Source organism: Elephas maximus, chromosome 8 (assembly GCF_024166365.1).
Source record: "Elephas maximus indicus isolate mEleMax1 chromosome 8, mEleMax1 primary haplotype, whole genome shotgun sequence".
NCBI classification, from domain to species: Eukaryota; Metazoa; Chordata; class Mammalia; order Proboscidea; family Elephantidae; genus Elephas; species Elephas maximus.
This window is the reverse complement of record NC_064826.1, coordinates 81,643,617-81,660,859: the sequence shown is the minus strand read 5'-3', so window position 1 is coordinate 81,660,859 and position 17,243 is coordinate 81,643,617. Positions and strand designations below refer to the sequence as shown.

At 38.6% G+C, this 17,243-nt stretch overlaps 1 protein-coding gene across 1 annotated transcript in view; it reads right to left on the bottom strand.

Annotated features, from left to right (window-relative positions):
- Positions 1-545: 545 nt before the first annotated feature.
- ABCB5 (ATP binding cassette subfamily B member 5) overlaps positions 546-17,243 on the bottom strand; it is a 112,021-nt gene continuing 95,323 nt past the window's right edge. The window contains exons 23-27 of the mRNA XM_049894288.1: positions 13,082-13,238; positions 9,768-9,965; positions 7,189-7,395; positions 2,202-2,348; positions 546-743 (exon numbers count right to left, since the gene is read on the bottom strand). Of these exons, the coding sequence (XP_049750245.1) occupies positions 546-743; positions 2,202-2,348; positions 7,189-7,395; positions 9,768-9,965; positions 13,082-13,238 (907 nt within the window). The remainder of the gene's footprint in view (positions 744-2,201; positions 2,349-7,188; positions 7,396-9,767; positions 9,966-13,081; positions 13,239-17,243) is intronic.

Below are 17,243 nucleotides of genomic sequence, written 5' to 3'. Positions count from 1 at the left end.
GAGTTATGAGAAGAGTGGATATCTGTTTTGAAATGAGAGAAATTCCTGTGGTCTGGAGAAAAGAGACTAGTACAAAGTATTGGGATGAATATATGCTACAAAATCCTGGAAATTCCAAATCAAAGTGGTTCTCCCTTCAGTGGAGCAAGCCCAACTGTATCTTACCTTTTCTTTGCTAAAACCATTCAACTTAGTTACCTGGATAATTTTTCCTGGTGGGAATGTACTCCCAGTTTTTTAGCAGATGTTGATGGGAAAACAAGGCCACTTTGCAGAAAATTGCTTTACAAACAACGTGCTAGAACATTTCTGTAAAGCGAGGGATACAGGCATTCTCTCGATCACGGGAATTTAACAAATTGTTGTTTCCTTTTAAAAATCGGAAGGGAAGATGGTAGGTAAATAGAACGTGTTCGTACTTGAGTAGCATGATTCTAGGTATTGATACACGCAGTAACAAGAGATCACAGCAGGCCAAATAATTACTAAGCACTCTTTCTTTGCATTACACAAAGATCAAAATATGTGCTAACTTTCAAACTGTGTCACTGTACTGACTGTGCATTTACTAAATTGAAGTACATGTCTCGATTTCTCAGGAGCTCTTGATGAGTTCCCTGTTCCTTTATTTTCCCATTGTGCAGAACTACTATCAAATCTGCATTCTGTACTGTGGAGAGTCTGTGGGCCACCATTAGACACGTCCTCCCTCTCCGGGCTTTATCCAGAGCATGCTGTACCACCTGGAAGAGAGACAGACCTGTGATCGCTACCTCTGCTTAGATGCTAAGAAACTTGTGCAAGCCAAAGCAATCAAGGTAATCTAATAACTTTGTTTTAGTTGCTTATCCCCAAGGAAAGTGCCCTACTTTGTGAAATACTCACCCTGCTCAACAGACATCTGGAAAAAGTAATTAGAGACACATCAAGTAAGACTTCCAGTTGGGAAAGCTTCTGTGACAACTCAATAAAAATGAATTGGTTGTTTGTATGTGAGTAAGTGGTAATTAACAGGTTCCAAACTCAAAGCCAGAAAGGAGTGTTTTCACACCTAAGTAGAATTGTCTCATTTATTTACCTCATTTCCTTTTTCTCTCTTTCTCTCTTTTTTTTTGGGTAGGAGTTGGCTGTAAAGTGTACTGCCTTAAAAAGCACCCCAGCCAACAATGAGGTTTTAATGCTAGATAGAAGATATTGAATGGAGGGTAAAAACCAGTTTTTGTTGAATATATAAATGTTCCAAGGATGGTTATCTCATTTAAATCCTTGGAATAACTCTGTAAGGTGAAGGTATTTTCCTTTTTTCTGATGAGGACACTGAAGTTCCAAGAATCCAGGCCATACGCATGGCTACACTGCTAGTAACTGATGAATCCAGATTATAGCCCAGATTTGTCTGATTCCAAAAGTCATATTTCTTGCTTTCATAGTCTACTCTTTCATTGGGAATCAAGAATGATGTTCATCTACAAATAGTAGTTGTATGGGGGTAGACAACACAGGCTCTTAGGTCACCCTCTATTAAATTGAAGGAAGTTATTTAAGCTTTCTAAACCTTAGTGTCCTAATCTGTAAAATGGGTATGCTAATAATAAAAGAAGCTAATTCATCAAGTTGTTTTGAGGACTGAGATAACAGCACATAATAAGCACTCAATAAATATTAATGATTAGCACTCTTCTAAGCAATGTTCATTTAACAAGTAAGTGCCCACTATGTGCAAGAAAGTGCTAGGGGAGGGGGACAAACCAAAATTAAACATTGAATGAGCTTGCAGTGTACGTGTACTGTCACTTTGCTTCTTTGTGTCCTGCTTAAATGAGGTAGAGTAACTAGCCTGTACTGACACTGCAGTGTAGACCACCCTCTAACACATGTAGGTTGCCTTATTAATTTGTATGGCATCCTTGGAATAAGATTCATACAATAGGAAAGTGATTTTTCTTGGGCGTTTTCTTGCAGTGGAGAAACATTTCAAGACTTGTCCCCTTTTGATAGTGAGACAAATTCAAGTAGGAAAACCCTTCCAGAATCTGAGGTCTCAACTCTCTCCCACCTCCCCACTAGCTTCTAACAATGCTGGTGACCCTGTGACCACATTCTTTCCAGACCTTTCTTTCTCTAAACTGACCCTGTCTGTCCATGATACTGCACACTCATATTTGGTATTATATTCTGAGAAGAAACAAGAGGGATGTTACCTTTTCACTCTCGTTATCGAGGGCTGAAGTGGCCTCATCCAACAGTAAAATTCTCGGTTTTCGAAGAAGAGCCCTAGCAATAGCTATTCTTTGTTTCTGGCCGCCAGAAAGCTGTGCTCCTTTCAGTCCAACTTGTGTGTTGTATTTCTATTACAGGAACATGCAATTAAGAAAGCAAGGCTTGGTTATTTAAATTAGCATGGCAACTGTGGGCGAGAACCATCTAAATATTTCAAATTTTGCTACTCTCGAAAATTTGTGTCCCAACAAGTGCTGAAATGTATTCTTGGGCTTTTTTTTTTTTTTTTGCAAATAAATGCTCAACGAGCAGTAAACACTACCATCTTATTTACATATCTGGTTTGATCACAAGCAGCGACCTTTGCCATTAGGCTTCTAAAAGAAATTATTCGAATTAAAGCATAAATACAAAAAACCATTGGCAAAAATAATTTCAGTATACAAATCCACCTCCACTAAGTTACATTACCTTCTATTTCCAGATCAGAATTACTATTTAAAGTATTTTAAAACAACAAGAAAAGCCTTGGGTAACTTCACTTTGACCCTCAGTAAATTTGTTAAATTCCCGTGATCGAGAGAAGGTAATATAACTTAGTGGAGGTGGATTTGTATACTGAAATTATTTTTGCCAATGGTTTTTTGTATTTATGCTTTAATAAATAAATGAAACAATTCTACTTAGGTGTGAAAACACTCCTTTCTCGTTGAGCATTTATTTGCAAAAAAAAAAAAAAAAAAAAGCCCAAGAATACATTTCAGTTTACTCAGATGCTGGGATGCTGTTCTCAGCATGTTAGGCCTGCATCTTGAGACAGTCTAGTCACCCTTTCAGGCCGTAGCGGTGACATTTAGCATCCACAGTGTTTCCATGGTTCCTGACTTACTAATGCCCCCTTCTCTGGTGTTTTCCTCTATGGAAGAGCAAGGGAAATTTCATACATATCCTGACACCATTGTGGTCCCCTGAATCATGACTGATCAGTTCAGTTGGTTCATGCACACCTCTGCTTGCTCTCTAGATTGTCCCATTGGCTCTGCTTTCCTCCAAGGTTTCACACTGCTTCCTAGTAACCCTTCCCAGTGTCTGATGAAAACATTGCATCGGTACCCAGCCAAGAATGTGTAGATGAATCGGCTCCACTGAGAAAGTAAGTCCAAGTGTACAGCCTCCTAAAGGTGGATCTGTAGATGCATCATGAGAAGACGAAGCACATGATTATAGTGCTGGTCGTTATAATACCCCAGGGAAGCCTGAGTTAATTGCTTTTCTCTTCATATCTAACTATCTTCAGGAGGTACCTTTGGGCAGAGTGGTACTGAGAACCTGTGACATAACCTTATGACAAATGTGTCTACTTCACAATCTCAAAGTTTGCTTTTCAAGTTACTTGCTCTATGATTGCCTGAATTACTGTTGTTGTTGTTTGGTGCCGTTGAGTCAGTTTCAACTCATAGCAACACTATGTACAACAGAACAAAGCACTGCCTTGTCCCTGCCATCCTCATAATCATTGCTATGTTTGAGCCCATTGTTGCAGCCACTGTGTCAATCCATCTTGTTGAGGGTCTTCCTCTTTTTGGCTGATCCTCTGCATTACCAAGCATGATGTCCTTTTCCAGGGACTGATCCCTCCTGATAACATGTCCAAAGTACGTGAGATGAAGTCTCATCATCCTTGCTTCTAAGGAGCCTTCTGGCTGTACTTCTTCCAAGACAGATTTGTTCTTTCTTCTGGAAGTCCATGGTATATTCAATATTCTTCACCAACACCGTAATTCAAAGGCATCGATTCTTCTTCTGTCTTCCTTATTCATTGTCCAGTTTTTGCATGCATATGATGTGACTGAAAATACTATGGCTTGGGTCAGGCACACCTTAGTCCTCAAAGTGACATCTTTGCTTTCGAACACTTTAAAGAGGTCTTTTGCAGGAGATTTGCCCAATGCAATGCATCTTTTGATTTCTTGTCTGCTGCTGCCATGGGCGTTGTTTGTGGATCTAAGTAAAATAAAATCCTTGACAACTTCAATCTTTTCTCCATTTATCATGATGTTGCTTATTGGTCTAGTTGTGGGGATTTTTGCTTTCTTCATGTTGAGGTGTAATCCATACTGAAGACTGTGGTCTTTGATCTTCATCAGTAAATGCTTCAAGTTCTCATGCTTTCAGCAAGCAAGGTTGTGTCATCTGCATATCACAGGTAGTTAACGAGGCTTCTTCCAGTCCCAATGCTGAATTCTTCTTCATATAGTCCAGCTTCTCAGATTACTTGCTCAGCATACAGACTGAATAAGTATAGTGAACGGATACAACCCTGACGCACACCTTTCCTGATTTTAAACCATGCAGTATTCCCTTCTTCTATTCGAATGACTGCTTCTTGGTGTATGTACAGGTTCTGCACAAGCACAATTAAGTATTTTGGAATTCCCATTATTCCCAATGTTATACATAACTTGTCATGATTCACAGAGTTGAATACCTTTGCATAGTCAATAAAACACAGGTAAACATCTTTCTGGTATTCTTTGCTTTCAGCCAAGATCCTCTCACATCAATGATGATATCCCTTGTTCCATGTCCTCTTCTGAATTCAGCTTGAATTTTTGGCAGTTCCCTGTTGATATTCTGCTATAACCGTTTTTGAGTTATCTTCAGCAAAATTTTGCTTGTGTGTGGTATTAATGATATTGTTTGATAATTTCTGCATTGTGTTGGATCACTTTTCTTTGGAATGAGCACGAATATAGATCTCTTCCAGCTGGGTGGCTAGGTAGCTGGCATATTCCAAATTTCCTGGCATAGGCGAGTGAGTACTTTCAGCATTGCAACTGTTTGTTGAAATATCTCAACTGGTATTCTGTAAATTCCCAGAGCCTTGTTTTTTGCCAGTGCCTTCAATGCAGCTTGGACTTTTTCCTTCAGTACCATTAGTTTTGATCATATGCTACCTGCTGAAATGGTTGAATGTTGCCCAATTCTTTTTGTTACAGTGACTCTGTATATTCCTTCCATCTTCTTTTGATGCTTCCTGTGTTGTTCAGTATTTTCCCAAGAATCCTTCAATATTTTAACTCAAGCCTTGAATTTTTTCTTCACTTCTTTCAGCTTGAGCAATTCTGAGTATATTCTTCCCTTTGGCTTTCTAACTCTAGATCTTTGCACATTTCATTATAGTACTTTTTCGTCTCTAGTTGCCCTTTGAAATCTTCTGTTTAGCTCTTTTGCTTCATCATTTCTTCTATTTGCTTGAATTACTCTATGTTCAAGAGGAAGTTTCAGATTTTTACTAACTTCTGCAGTCTCCTGAACAACTAAAGCCTAGTAATTTCTGAAGTGAATGCTCTACAAAGAAAACAAACTTTATCTATCTCCTCTGCAATTTATCTGAGGGTTCCAACAGGCTCGGCCCCTTCCTCCTAAAATAAATTTTATTAAATTCAGAATCATAGGGCAGGATAATTAGATAGAACTGTCATCTATTTCCACACAATGCAAAGTACCCATTCAAATTAGAAGACTGAATCTTACACCAAAAATTGGAGTCGGGGGAGGATGATAATGGGCTTGTCGTCCTTTCTGCCATTCTAACTTAAATCGTACATGGATTCTTCTGGTGTAGCCAAAGAAGATCCAAAACTAGCTTAGAGATCACTGTGCATTTCTTCACTTTCTCTGATTGCATGAAGATGTAAGTTTCACAAATTGGATGAAACCTAAATTCAGGATTTTTCCCAGTGATTAAGCAGAACAGATTATAAAAGTGGATATAAGTAGTGTGCCAGTAAACAAAACAAAACAAAAAACCTGTTGCCACTGAGTCGATTCCTACTCACGGTGACTTTACAGGACAGAGTAGAACTGCCCTGTAAGGTTTCCAGGGCTGTAATCTTTAAGGAAGCATACTGCCACATTTTTCTCCTATGGAGCTTATGGTAGGTTCTAACTGCTGGCTTTTTGGTTAACAGCCAAGTGCTTTAACCGATGCGCCACCAAGACTCCTTAGTCGACCAAAAAACCCAAAATCGTTGCTACTGACTCAATTCTGACTCATAGCAACCCTATAAGACAGCGTAGAACTGCCTCAAAGGGTTTCTAAGTTGCAGCTGGTGATTTTAAACTGCCAACCTTTTAGCAGCTGTAGCTCTTAACCAATGTGCTATCGGAGCTCCAACAGAGACCTAAAAACATTGTCAGATATACTTAAACTGAAGTTCTATACTTTCCTGTTTAAACTGAAATTTGACTCTACTTTTTGGAATGCACTGGCATCATTAGTGACCTGAAATCACCTTTTTTATGGGATGCTCACAGGGTAATGGCTCCTTCAATATGAACCTGGGTTCACCAGAAAGACTTTAATCCTAAATCACCTGTATTCTGGGGAACCCCTGCTGGCCCAGGGGAGGAGTTTCAGGGTGGCTCCAGTGGTCGAAGTCCAAGTCAAGAAGCCATGGTGTAGCTTGACTGAAAGCGGTCACTGTGTGATACTTGTGGGGACTTGGGGGAATCCACCCTGGTGTGTTTTCTCAGAGGATCCTCAAGACTAAGTTTTAAACAGGGAAGGGACATGATCTAATTAATTTTTTTCAAGGATCTTTCTGGTTGCTGGGAAGAGGAAGAATTATAGAGGAGCAAGGCTGGAAGCAGGAAGACAGATGAAGAGACTACTGCAGTGGCCCAGAGGAGGATGACAGTGGTATGGACAAGAGTAGAGGGTAGATGGAGAGAAGGTAAAGAATCAAAATGTAAATGTTAATCCAGTGAACAGTAATATGATTTTGGTCTTGGTGTTGGAAAAGAAAATCACACAAAAATGTTAAACTTTGTTCTTAAAGTTAGATGCTGGCAATTAATAAAATTGTACAACCCAAGGAATACATAAAAACAATCACCGAGGCTCTGTAACTACTTAGGTTCTCTTGACAGCTTTGTAATTCAACATTTCAGACATTTTCTCACCTCAGGGAGAGCTTCAATAAAGGAATGGATATTTGCTGCGTTGGCTACTTCTTTTATCTCGTCCAATGACACAACACGACTGTTATCACCATAGGCAATGTTCTCAGCAATGCTGCAGTTGAAGAGCACCGGCTCCTGGGAAACGATGGCTGTTTGGGAACGGAGCCACTGTACATTCAATTCTTTTGCATCCACATCATCAAAAAGCTGACAAAAGCAGAAGGAAGAATGGTATGTATAGATCCAACAACTGTGTCATGTTACAGTCTACTGTAAAGACTTCATATTCAAACATACACAAATCATAACAAGAAGGTTAGGAATTCAAGGCATGTCAGTGTCATGTTACCCAAGGAAGGCTCGTAAATCATCTATTTTATAGAAGCAAACAGCATGAAACTGACTAGCATACTGACTCTTAAACTCACCTGACTTTTCTAGGCATGACCACATATTCTAGAGACCTGCCTGGAGTATGGAGTAAGGCTTGTGATCTGTTTCTAAAGTCAGATGGAAAAAGATTAACCACCTTCTCCACTGTTAACAGGACTCCAATCTATATTAGACGGTAAGATACAGATTGATACATAGTCCACATGTAGATATATGTCATTCTGCACATTAAAAAAAAAAAATACCATTACTGTCAAGTTGATTCAGACTCATAGCAACCCTACAGGACAGAGTAGAACTGCCAGATAGGGTTTCCAAGGAGCAGCTGGTGGATTTGAACTGCTGACCTTTTGGTTAGCAACCGAGCTCTTAACCACTGTACCACCAGGGCCCCATTCTGCACGTAGCTATCTTTAGTCACATGGGCATATAACGACATTCAGTTATATTTGATGAGCCAGCCATACCTACTATGATGAGGGCTCCTCAGCATGGAGAAAATAGTGATAAAGAAGACAAAGCTTGTGCCCTCCTGTGGTGCAATTAATTACTTCCCTGTGTGGCCTTTCTAGCCATGGTCTTATAACTCCCACCCTGGTGATTGTGTGATAGGGTAACTGTGGCCTACCAAGGGGATTGGTCAGTTTTGCCTTAAAAGAGAGCCAATTCCAGAGCAGAGAGGAGGAGCCCACCACCACCAAGGAAGGAGAGACCAGCAGGAGAAACCTGGCAGCAAGAGTCAGTGCAATGGGCTTCCTGGCCCAATGGAAAAAGAAAGCTGAGTGCCTTTGGGCAGAGACTGAGGGCCAGGGAGAGGCATGCCTGAGAGCACATCTGGGAAGAGGCTATCCTGATGGGATAATTGCATCCTGAGTGTTCTTGAGCCTGAATTGTAACTGTTTCTTTCCTAATAAACCCCATAATTGTTTTAGAGTATGGTCTGTGAGTTCTGTGTGGCCACTATAATGAACTACTGAACCTAGCAGAGAAGTAGAGAGTGTTGTGTGAGGAATGGCTGGTGTCAGAGCTGATAAAGATGGCGGAAAGAGGAGGCATATCTGATTTCTGCCTCATGGGAATCAGCCATGGGCTGTTGATCTTGATTCTCCTTCCCCCTTTTGAGGTTGGAGGAGGTCAGACACTGCCCCTGAGCTGTTTTTGTTTGTTTGCTTGTTTGTTTTTTGGAAGCTTATACTCTAGTGGAAAGAGGCAAGCAATAAACACACTAACAAATAACTCAATAAACTCAGGAATAGAAAGTGTCAGGTAATAAAAGACATTGGTTGATTGTACGGACTCTGGTTTGTTCTAACTTAGGCAGGAAACCATTGGAGGGCTTAAAAAGGGGAGAATCCTATGCTGTTATCTGTTTAAATGGTTAGAGGAACGTTACCTAGTTCAAGGGAGCCTTTTTGGCCCATTCCATTTTGCAAAGATTCTTTGAGAATCTGTGATGTGGAAAGAGACTGTAAATTGCAGCAGAATGAGGACTAATATGACACCTTTGCCCTTAAGGGGTTTGCGAGTTTTTGTGGGGAAGACAAGATAGGACAAGGAGGTGTGTGTGAGTGTGTGATGGTGGTTGGGGAGAGGATAACAGAAAATCAGAATACAGAATAGGGGAAATAAGTGCTGGTAAGAAAAAGAATTCTTGGGATTCAAAGGAAGGAAAGATTGCATCTTTTTTGAGATTTAGAGGCACAATTTAGCTGTTTCAAATAAGCCGTAATGATGCATAAGGTTTTGATAGGTGTGGAGGGGCTGGTGGTGGTGGTGGTGGTGGTGGTATGGCCAGTGGGAACAGCAAGAGGCCTGAACTAAGGAGATGGATGAAACTATTATCTTTGTCTTAAATCAGAAGAGAATAAAGAAAGAACTATAAAGTGGACATTACACCTGTCTCCCAACACCCAGAATCTAAACAAATTCCATGGCTTAAAAAATAAAAATTTCTACTGCCATCATAGTTGAAAATCTTTGGACTTTTGTATTTCCACTGAAAGTCTTGTTATTTATTTATTTGCTGTTTATTTGTTTGCTTGTCCTCTTAGTTAAGGACTGGCATAGAGAATTTTCTTTTTTAAATTTCTGCACTGTTTGTCCCAACCAAACTGGTAAGGACGCTTGAACCCACGTAAATGTTTAAGAATGGTACAGCTAATGGCAGGATTTAAATTCAGTCTTACCACTTGCCCTTCCAGGGGGTCATAGAACCTCTGCAGAAGCTGAACACAAGTGCTTTTTCCACAGCCACTGCTCCCAATAAATGCTACTGTCTTCCCTTTCTCGATACTGAGGCATAAGCTCCGAAGGATGAGGACATCTGGACGACATGGATAGAAGAAAGAGACTTCTCGAAACTCTAAATTCCCTTCACATGCGTCCTGTGAAAGGAAGTTGACAGCATTTAGCAGGGTGACATAAGAAAGGTTGTAGCACACTGTAGCTCATTGGCTGAACGTTTTCTGAAAACTGGGCATGTTGTCTACAACCATTTAAATTTTAATTATCACATTCATCTCTGTAGAGCTGCTTACTGTGTATCATTTAGTTTCTGTCACTTTTGTTGGTATTTAATTTATTATTACATAAACCCACTGCCATCGAGTCGATCCCGACTCATAGCGACCCTATAGGACAGAGTAGAACTGCCCCATAGAATTTCCAAGGAGCGCCTGGCGGATTCGAACTGCCAACCTCTTGGTTAGCAGCTGTAGTACTTAACCACTACGCCACCAGGGTTTCCAATTATTACATATACAAATAAAAATATAAATAATAAAAATATAAAATATCATTTTTGTTATCTTCACTACTGGATTTTAAGTCCCTGCAAAGTACTGGGTTCCACTGGCTTCGCTCACAGGTTTCTTCAGTACCCAGACACAGTCTGTTCTGTGGCTGAGCTGTCTGACCAGCAGCTCTGAATAAATATATCTTTAATTATTTGATTTGTGCTTTATAGAACTTTATTGCTTAATTCAGAATAGATGGGGTCCTCATAAACTATATGTATAAATAATTCTTTTGTAAATTACACCATGTTTTATAGTTAATATACATTATCTTTGGAATCTGATTTATCTTCATTTTCAATTGATCATTATTTGGTACTGCCACTTGCCTATAATTTTAGTTTTCATTCTCTGTTTCAATCTCTTTAGTGGCTGGTGATTTGTAAGCCAATATTTACATACACCAGGGATGTTTTGAAAAGATTTTTTTCAGAGCTATCACTAAATGATGATTAATCTTCTCCTTTTTGTATTTGTTAAATAAGATTCTAGGTTTTTTTGAATTTCATACTTGCCCCCAATCAACTGCTTTTTAAGTATTATGAATTTCTTTTTGTTGTTGTTGTTAGTTGTCATCTAGGTAATTCTGACCCATAGGGACCCTATCTGTGCAGAACAGAACTACTCCATAGGGTTTTCAAGACCTTTCAGAAGCAGATTGCCAGGCCTTGTCTCCCGAGGCACCTCTGGGTGGGTGTGAACCGTCAACCTCTTGGCTAGTAGTCAAGCACTTAACAGTATTTTTGTTGTTAGATTAAACACAAACTAAGAAGGTATAAATGGATCTTTCTTGTGTGTTTGTGATGGTTGTGGTGGTTGGGCTTTCAAATGTATTCCTTCCAGCCGTTTTCAGCTTATCCTGAGCCCAATATATAGGCAGGAGGCAGGGGCAGGTGGAGAGGAGAAACACCAAAAAAAAAAGAACAAAACAAAAAAAAGTTTGATGATGACATTAGTCTGTTATTAAAGAAATGAAATGTGAAGGTGTGTGGTTAAGAGTTCTGAAATTAAAAAAAATTCTGGAAGAATATATGCCAAAATGTTAACTATAATAATAGAAAAGTTTTATTCTTTTATCTTATCCAGTGATTTGTATTTTCCCCTCTATGAGTACTATTTGTGTAAAAAAGGTTTAAAAAAAAAATTAAAAAAACAGAGTATCACGAGAAAGTGGAGAACGCAGTTCTTTCTGTGTATGCACTGTTTTTTTCTGGCAACCCGCAGGGAGATATTCTTGGACACTTTTAGACTTTAATACATTTTTAGATTTATTCTTACTATTTTTAACATTATGGATAATTTCAAACATGTATAAAAGTAGAGAGAATAATGTAATGGACTGCCATGCGCCTATCACCTAGCTTCAACAATTAGGAGTATTTACCAATTTTGGTTTACCAGAGTCCTGGATTTTTAAAATCACAGAGCATGATATTTAGAAGCATTTTCATATTAAATAAGTTAATTTTATAGTCTTTATAAGAAACATTTCCATATTCTATGATTATATATAGTTCTATAAGGACATATGTCCATGAGACATTCAATTCCTCTGTTACAATGTTTAGAAAGAAATAAGAGTAGGAATACTATTATACACCTAAATCATAAGATTTCACATAAATAAATCGCTTCTTACATCCTTTACATTCCAAAAGACAAGTATGAAATCTTGTTTTGACTCTGCTGTGTATTTTGAGCATTCTATTTTGGGAACGTCAAGATCTTTTTATTTCTGACACTGACAATTGGCATTCCTTTTAACAAGTACGTAGCTCTAGTGATAATGTATTGTTTTAAACTGCCAGACATACAATTCTAATATTGACGTTCTAGAGGAAAATGATTTTAAATGAAAATTTCTTTTAAGTGTAGACCTAATGGCTGTTCTTACTTTTAAATTTAAAATATCTAGAAAGGTCTTAAAATGTAATGTGTATTTAAAGTATAAGAGGCTTGTTTTGGTATTATACCATTATTTCCTTTTAAATATTTGCTCTTATAGTTTGTAGCTAAATTTGCGTGTGTGTGTGTGTGTGTGTGTGTGTGTGAGGGGTCAATTTAATAAACATATTTCCCTTGTTTTTCTTCTGGTTGTAGATATATTTCCCATGAAAAATGGTGTCTGAAGTAGCAGGACATTCTTACATGCATATATTTCTACTACTACTACTACTTACTGCCATCGAGTCGATTCCAACTCATAGCGACCCTATAGGACAGAGTAGAACTGCCCCATAGAGTTTCCAAGGAGTGCCTGGTGGATTCAAACTGCTGACCTTTTGGTTAGCAGCTGTAGCATTTAACCACTACAGCACCAGGGTTTCCCATTCATGTATTATTAGTGAATAAATACAAATACCCTAATGCAAATCTTCATCCAAGGCTAAAACTGTTGCTGCTTAAATAAAATGCAATATAGAAATCAGGACATTTTCATGACATCGACAAATAAACTAACAGCATGTATTTTTTTTAAAATAAATATTTGTATATTTCAGTGCAGGTGAACATTTGGTTCAGAAAAGGCTCCCTTTTTCCATTTGTAGCCATAACAATTATTTTATGTAATTAATTCTTTATGTTATTATAATACTGTCTTTTGCAAAGTTATTAAATAATATCTTCATTGAAGTTTCTATTTAGAAAGCATGTATATGTACAATTTATAATAAGTAGACATTCAAAACCGTAGTTGTGCTTACTGGTTTTTTCCCGTTTTGACTGTGGCTATCTATGGTTGGCTTCTTCTCCAATATATCAAACAGATGTGCAGCCCCAGATTTGGCTTTGGAATACTGAGGTGCCCAAACAAGTGTTTCTCCAATGGCCATGGCTCCATATGCCACTGCAGTAAAAATTCTATCAAAAGATAAAGCATTTTAATCTTAGTTAGGTTTACTCTAAAACAGTGGGCCTCTAAAAGTAAAAGTGGGTGCAGGTGTCTCAGGAAAAGACAACTTTCAGTGCCGTCAGTGAGACAGAGGCCTAATGTGCTGACCATGTGGCCTAATTTTAATCTGGATTTCTAGACTAACAGCTATGTTTTTGAGAAAAACATGTTTTTCCTCAGTGGTTAAAACCAGGATGTGAAACCATATGCCTCAAGGGGTCTTGACCAAGTGACTGTCTGCATCCCTCAAAATGCACCTATTCAGGAAGAGTGCTGTCTGGCTGCTGTTGCCAACAAGGTATTTTTGCAAGAGAGAAAAAGAAAATACACGTAAGTATCCTGTCAAACTCTCTGTAATCATTAACTATACTATTAACAATCAGTAACCAATCAGAGTGTGGTTATTACAATATTCATTGATTTTCCTGTAATTGTCCTCCCTATGGTTTGGTTCCTCTTTTTACCGCATAAGGATACTTGTATAACAAAACTGCCCTGGGACTATCTGGCTCCATTTTCAGTGGGCTACCTAGTTCCCCAATTGCAATAGTTTTAAACCCTTAATAAACCTCTCTGTTTTAACTTGAAATAGTGTTCAAGTTTTTCTCTACAACATGGGATATAATCTTTTGGCCCATTAATACTGAAGTCCAACAATGGTATCTTTTAAAATTTCCAATCACATAGCAATCATCCCTTACTCTGTATACCAATATAACCTTTGAGGCTTGGGTCATCTTAAACATTTCTCTTCCAATTACAGACACAGATCAAAGGCCTCAACTAGTGAATATAAGGCTTTTTTTTTAGCCACCTTGATACAAGGCTTGCTTACTTAGAGATCTGACAGAGAATGCAACTGACAATGGGAAGAATGAGCTTCCAGTAGTGAGATCTGAATTTACACAGTAGATATGATGTAGGTATTTTTTGCATATAATGTAGTTACAACAGATAATTGAAGCTAGATGATTGGTTATCTGCCGATTGTGCTACGCAATAAAGAGAGCAAAGCTGGGGGTTGTAGTCTCTTAATGTCCCCAAAACAAAATCTAGGTGAAATAAGTCTTAGTTAAGACTGGAAAAAGAATTTTGATATTTTAGGTTTGCTCTAGATTAAAATCTCAGTTTCAAGCACCCAGAAGAGTTATAGAAATGAGGCCTATCACATGGACCATGGTTAAATATTTTCCTATTTCATTTTTGACATGAAAACACTTTACTGGGGTGAAAAACACTGCATCTCAATAGCAGAGCTAAAAGTACAATTCACTTAAAACCAGATAAATTTCACTGGGAGTATTTAAACATTAGGCAATAAAAGGACACCACAGAGCCCAGTTGCTCCTGTGCTGTGCTGGATAAGGCAAACATATCTGGGCTCCTTGTGAATTTCTCCCGCAACGCAACCTACCAAGGGGTGGGTGCTGATGTAATCTCTACAGTGGCTTAGACCTCAAATCCTGAATCTTGTTGGCTTTACAAAGGTCAAATAGTATAAAATATAAAAATGATCAGTTTATTGAGATGTCTAATGTTAATATTATTATAGCAACTAGCCCTCTGATGTCAAGACATTGTCAATACTAATATACATATATATATTTTATTGTGCTTTAAGTTCAAGTTTGCAAATCAAGTCACTCTCTCATACAAAAACTTATATACACCTTGCTATGGACTCCTAGTTGCTCTTCCCCTAATGAGACAACACACTCCTTCTCTCCACCCTGTATTCCCCGTGTCCATTCAGCCAGCTCCTGTCCCCCTCTGCCTTCTCATCTCGCCTCCAGACAGGAGCTGCCTGCATAGTCTCTTGTGTCTATTTGAGCCAAAAAGCTCACTCCTCACCAGTATCATTTTCTGTCTTACAGTCCAGTCCAATTCCTGTCTAAAGAGTTGGCTTTGGGAATGGTTCCATTAGTACTAATATTTATAGAAATGAATTAGAGCTCAAAATGCCATTCAAAACAATATCCAGCCGTAAACATCAAAAGTGGTTGTTGAGTTTAGGTAACATAATCAGGGTGTTTTGTTTTTGTTGCTGTTGTTGTTTTTCATGCAAGGAAAGATCAGACTGGATTGGACTGATCCAAGTAACAGTTAGCAGCTGAGGGAGGAAGATTACTGGATGATGAGTTAGGAGACCTGGATTCTAGTCCTACAGGGGTAAAGGCTTCTCAGAATTCACCTAAGAAGATAGTTTCCTTTTATGATTTGAGATGTGCCAAAATATCTACCCATCCTGAGGTTTCCACCATTAAAGTCATTTGAAGCATTAAACATAAATGTCCAGGGGCTGTGGCATTTGTTAAGTGTCTCTTAAAATGGAATTGTCACCAAGAAGGGGAGAAGGGTCTTCCACGTAGAACTTGTGTCTGTGGAAGGTAAATGATTTGAAGAATGGACAGTAGAGCAAGAAGAAAATTTTCAGTAAAGAAGGGAGAGTATTAGCTAAAGGCCCTGATGTTGTCTTTGCTGTGTGTGCTGAGGGAAGGGTAAGTGGAATGGAGGCTGATGGGGTTATACTGAGGAACTTGAGGGGTACATAAAATTTGTGATATGGTGGCCTATCTGGGGGTTGAGTCCCAGACACTAGTCTCCTTTATGTTTTTTCCCAGGATGGGCTCTGTATAAAGCCAAGGCCTACCCGGAAGACTGGTTTGGTACAGAATCTGTCCTAACCTAGACTGGCTAGTTAGCTTAAACACATTAAACTGCAGTTCACTTCCAGTCAACAAGTCTGTAGTATACAGCAACCAGTGCTGTAACTCCACGACAGAATGAAACCATATCCTTCCAATCTGGTTTAAACTTCTGGAGGCATTTGGTCAGAGAACATACCCTAGAGAAATGTTCAGGCCAGTTTCCCATGCCACTGTTGGTCCTGGGGCATTTCACACATTGGGATATGTAAAGAGGAACAATTCGCTACAAACACAAATGTTTTAAAATCACTAGTAACACGTTTATCAAAGTATTAATCTATAATAATTGCTTACATAGCCTCTCACTTCTATACATAAAAAAATAAAATAAAATAAAAATAAAAATACATAAGATAACAAAAAATATTTCCTAGTTCAGAAATGATTTTCATGTTGAAACAAACTCTTCAAAACACATTTGTAAAACAGGAATTAAGTAAACCTGAAATTTAACTCCTATAACTCTCATAAGCTTAAATTGTCCATGGCAGGAGACATCTTATCTATAGTTTATCCTTATGGGGTGCTGACTTTGTAGTAAAAATCTTTGGATCAGCTGTGATATTGAGCCAGAGCAGGTCTGGAAAGGGGCAACTCTGCGTCTTCAGATGCTGGGCCTCTCCTTCCCTAGTTCCATGCTGTTCCTGGGTTAGCGGGGCAATTGTCACTGTACCCTCATCACATTGATCTTTTCTAGCCTCTCTGTGCAATAGGGAAATCCCTTCACCCATCATTGCTGCTGATATAAAATAGGAATTAAAAAAAAAATCCTTTGGCTAGGACCACCACCCAAAGGGAGAGAGATGAGTCTTAGTTTTAACTGAAATTGACCAAAGCAGGAATACTGTGCATATTTACTGGTTCATATCTAACAGCCTTCCCTGAGCCCTGTTTCTATATCCACTTTGTAGACCTTTGGCAATTCGCCCTAACAGGAGGAGGAAGTATAGAGCTAAGGCTCTGAAGCCAGAACATTGGGATGGTATCCAAACTCCATCATTTATTTATGAGCTGTGTGACCTTGGGCATGTTACTTAACTTCTCTGTGCTGTTTCCTCACTAGCAAGCAGGAGGTAACAAGAGTATCTATGTCTTATAGGGTTATTGTGAGAATTAAATGAGTAAATAATGTAAAGTACAGTATCTGACACGTAAGTGCTCTGCGAATATCAGTTATTATTATTCCTTTCATACAAGTGAAGGTTAATGGGACACTTTCTGTAAGAAAAATAAACTTTTACACTCCCATGGATATAGATTAGCACA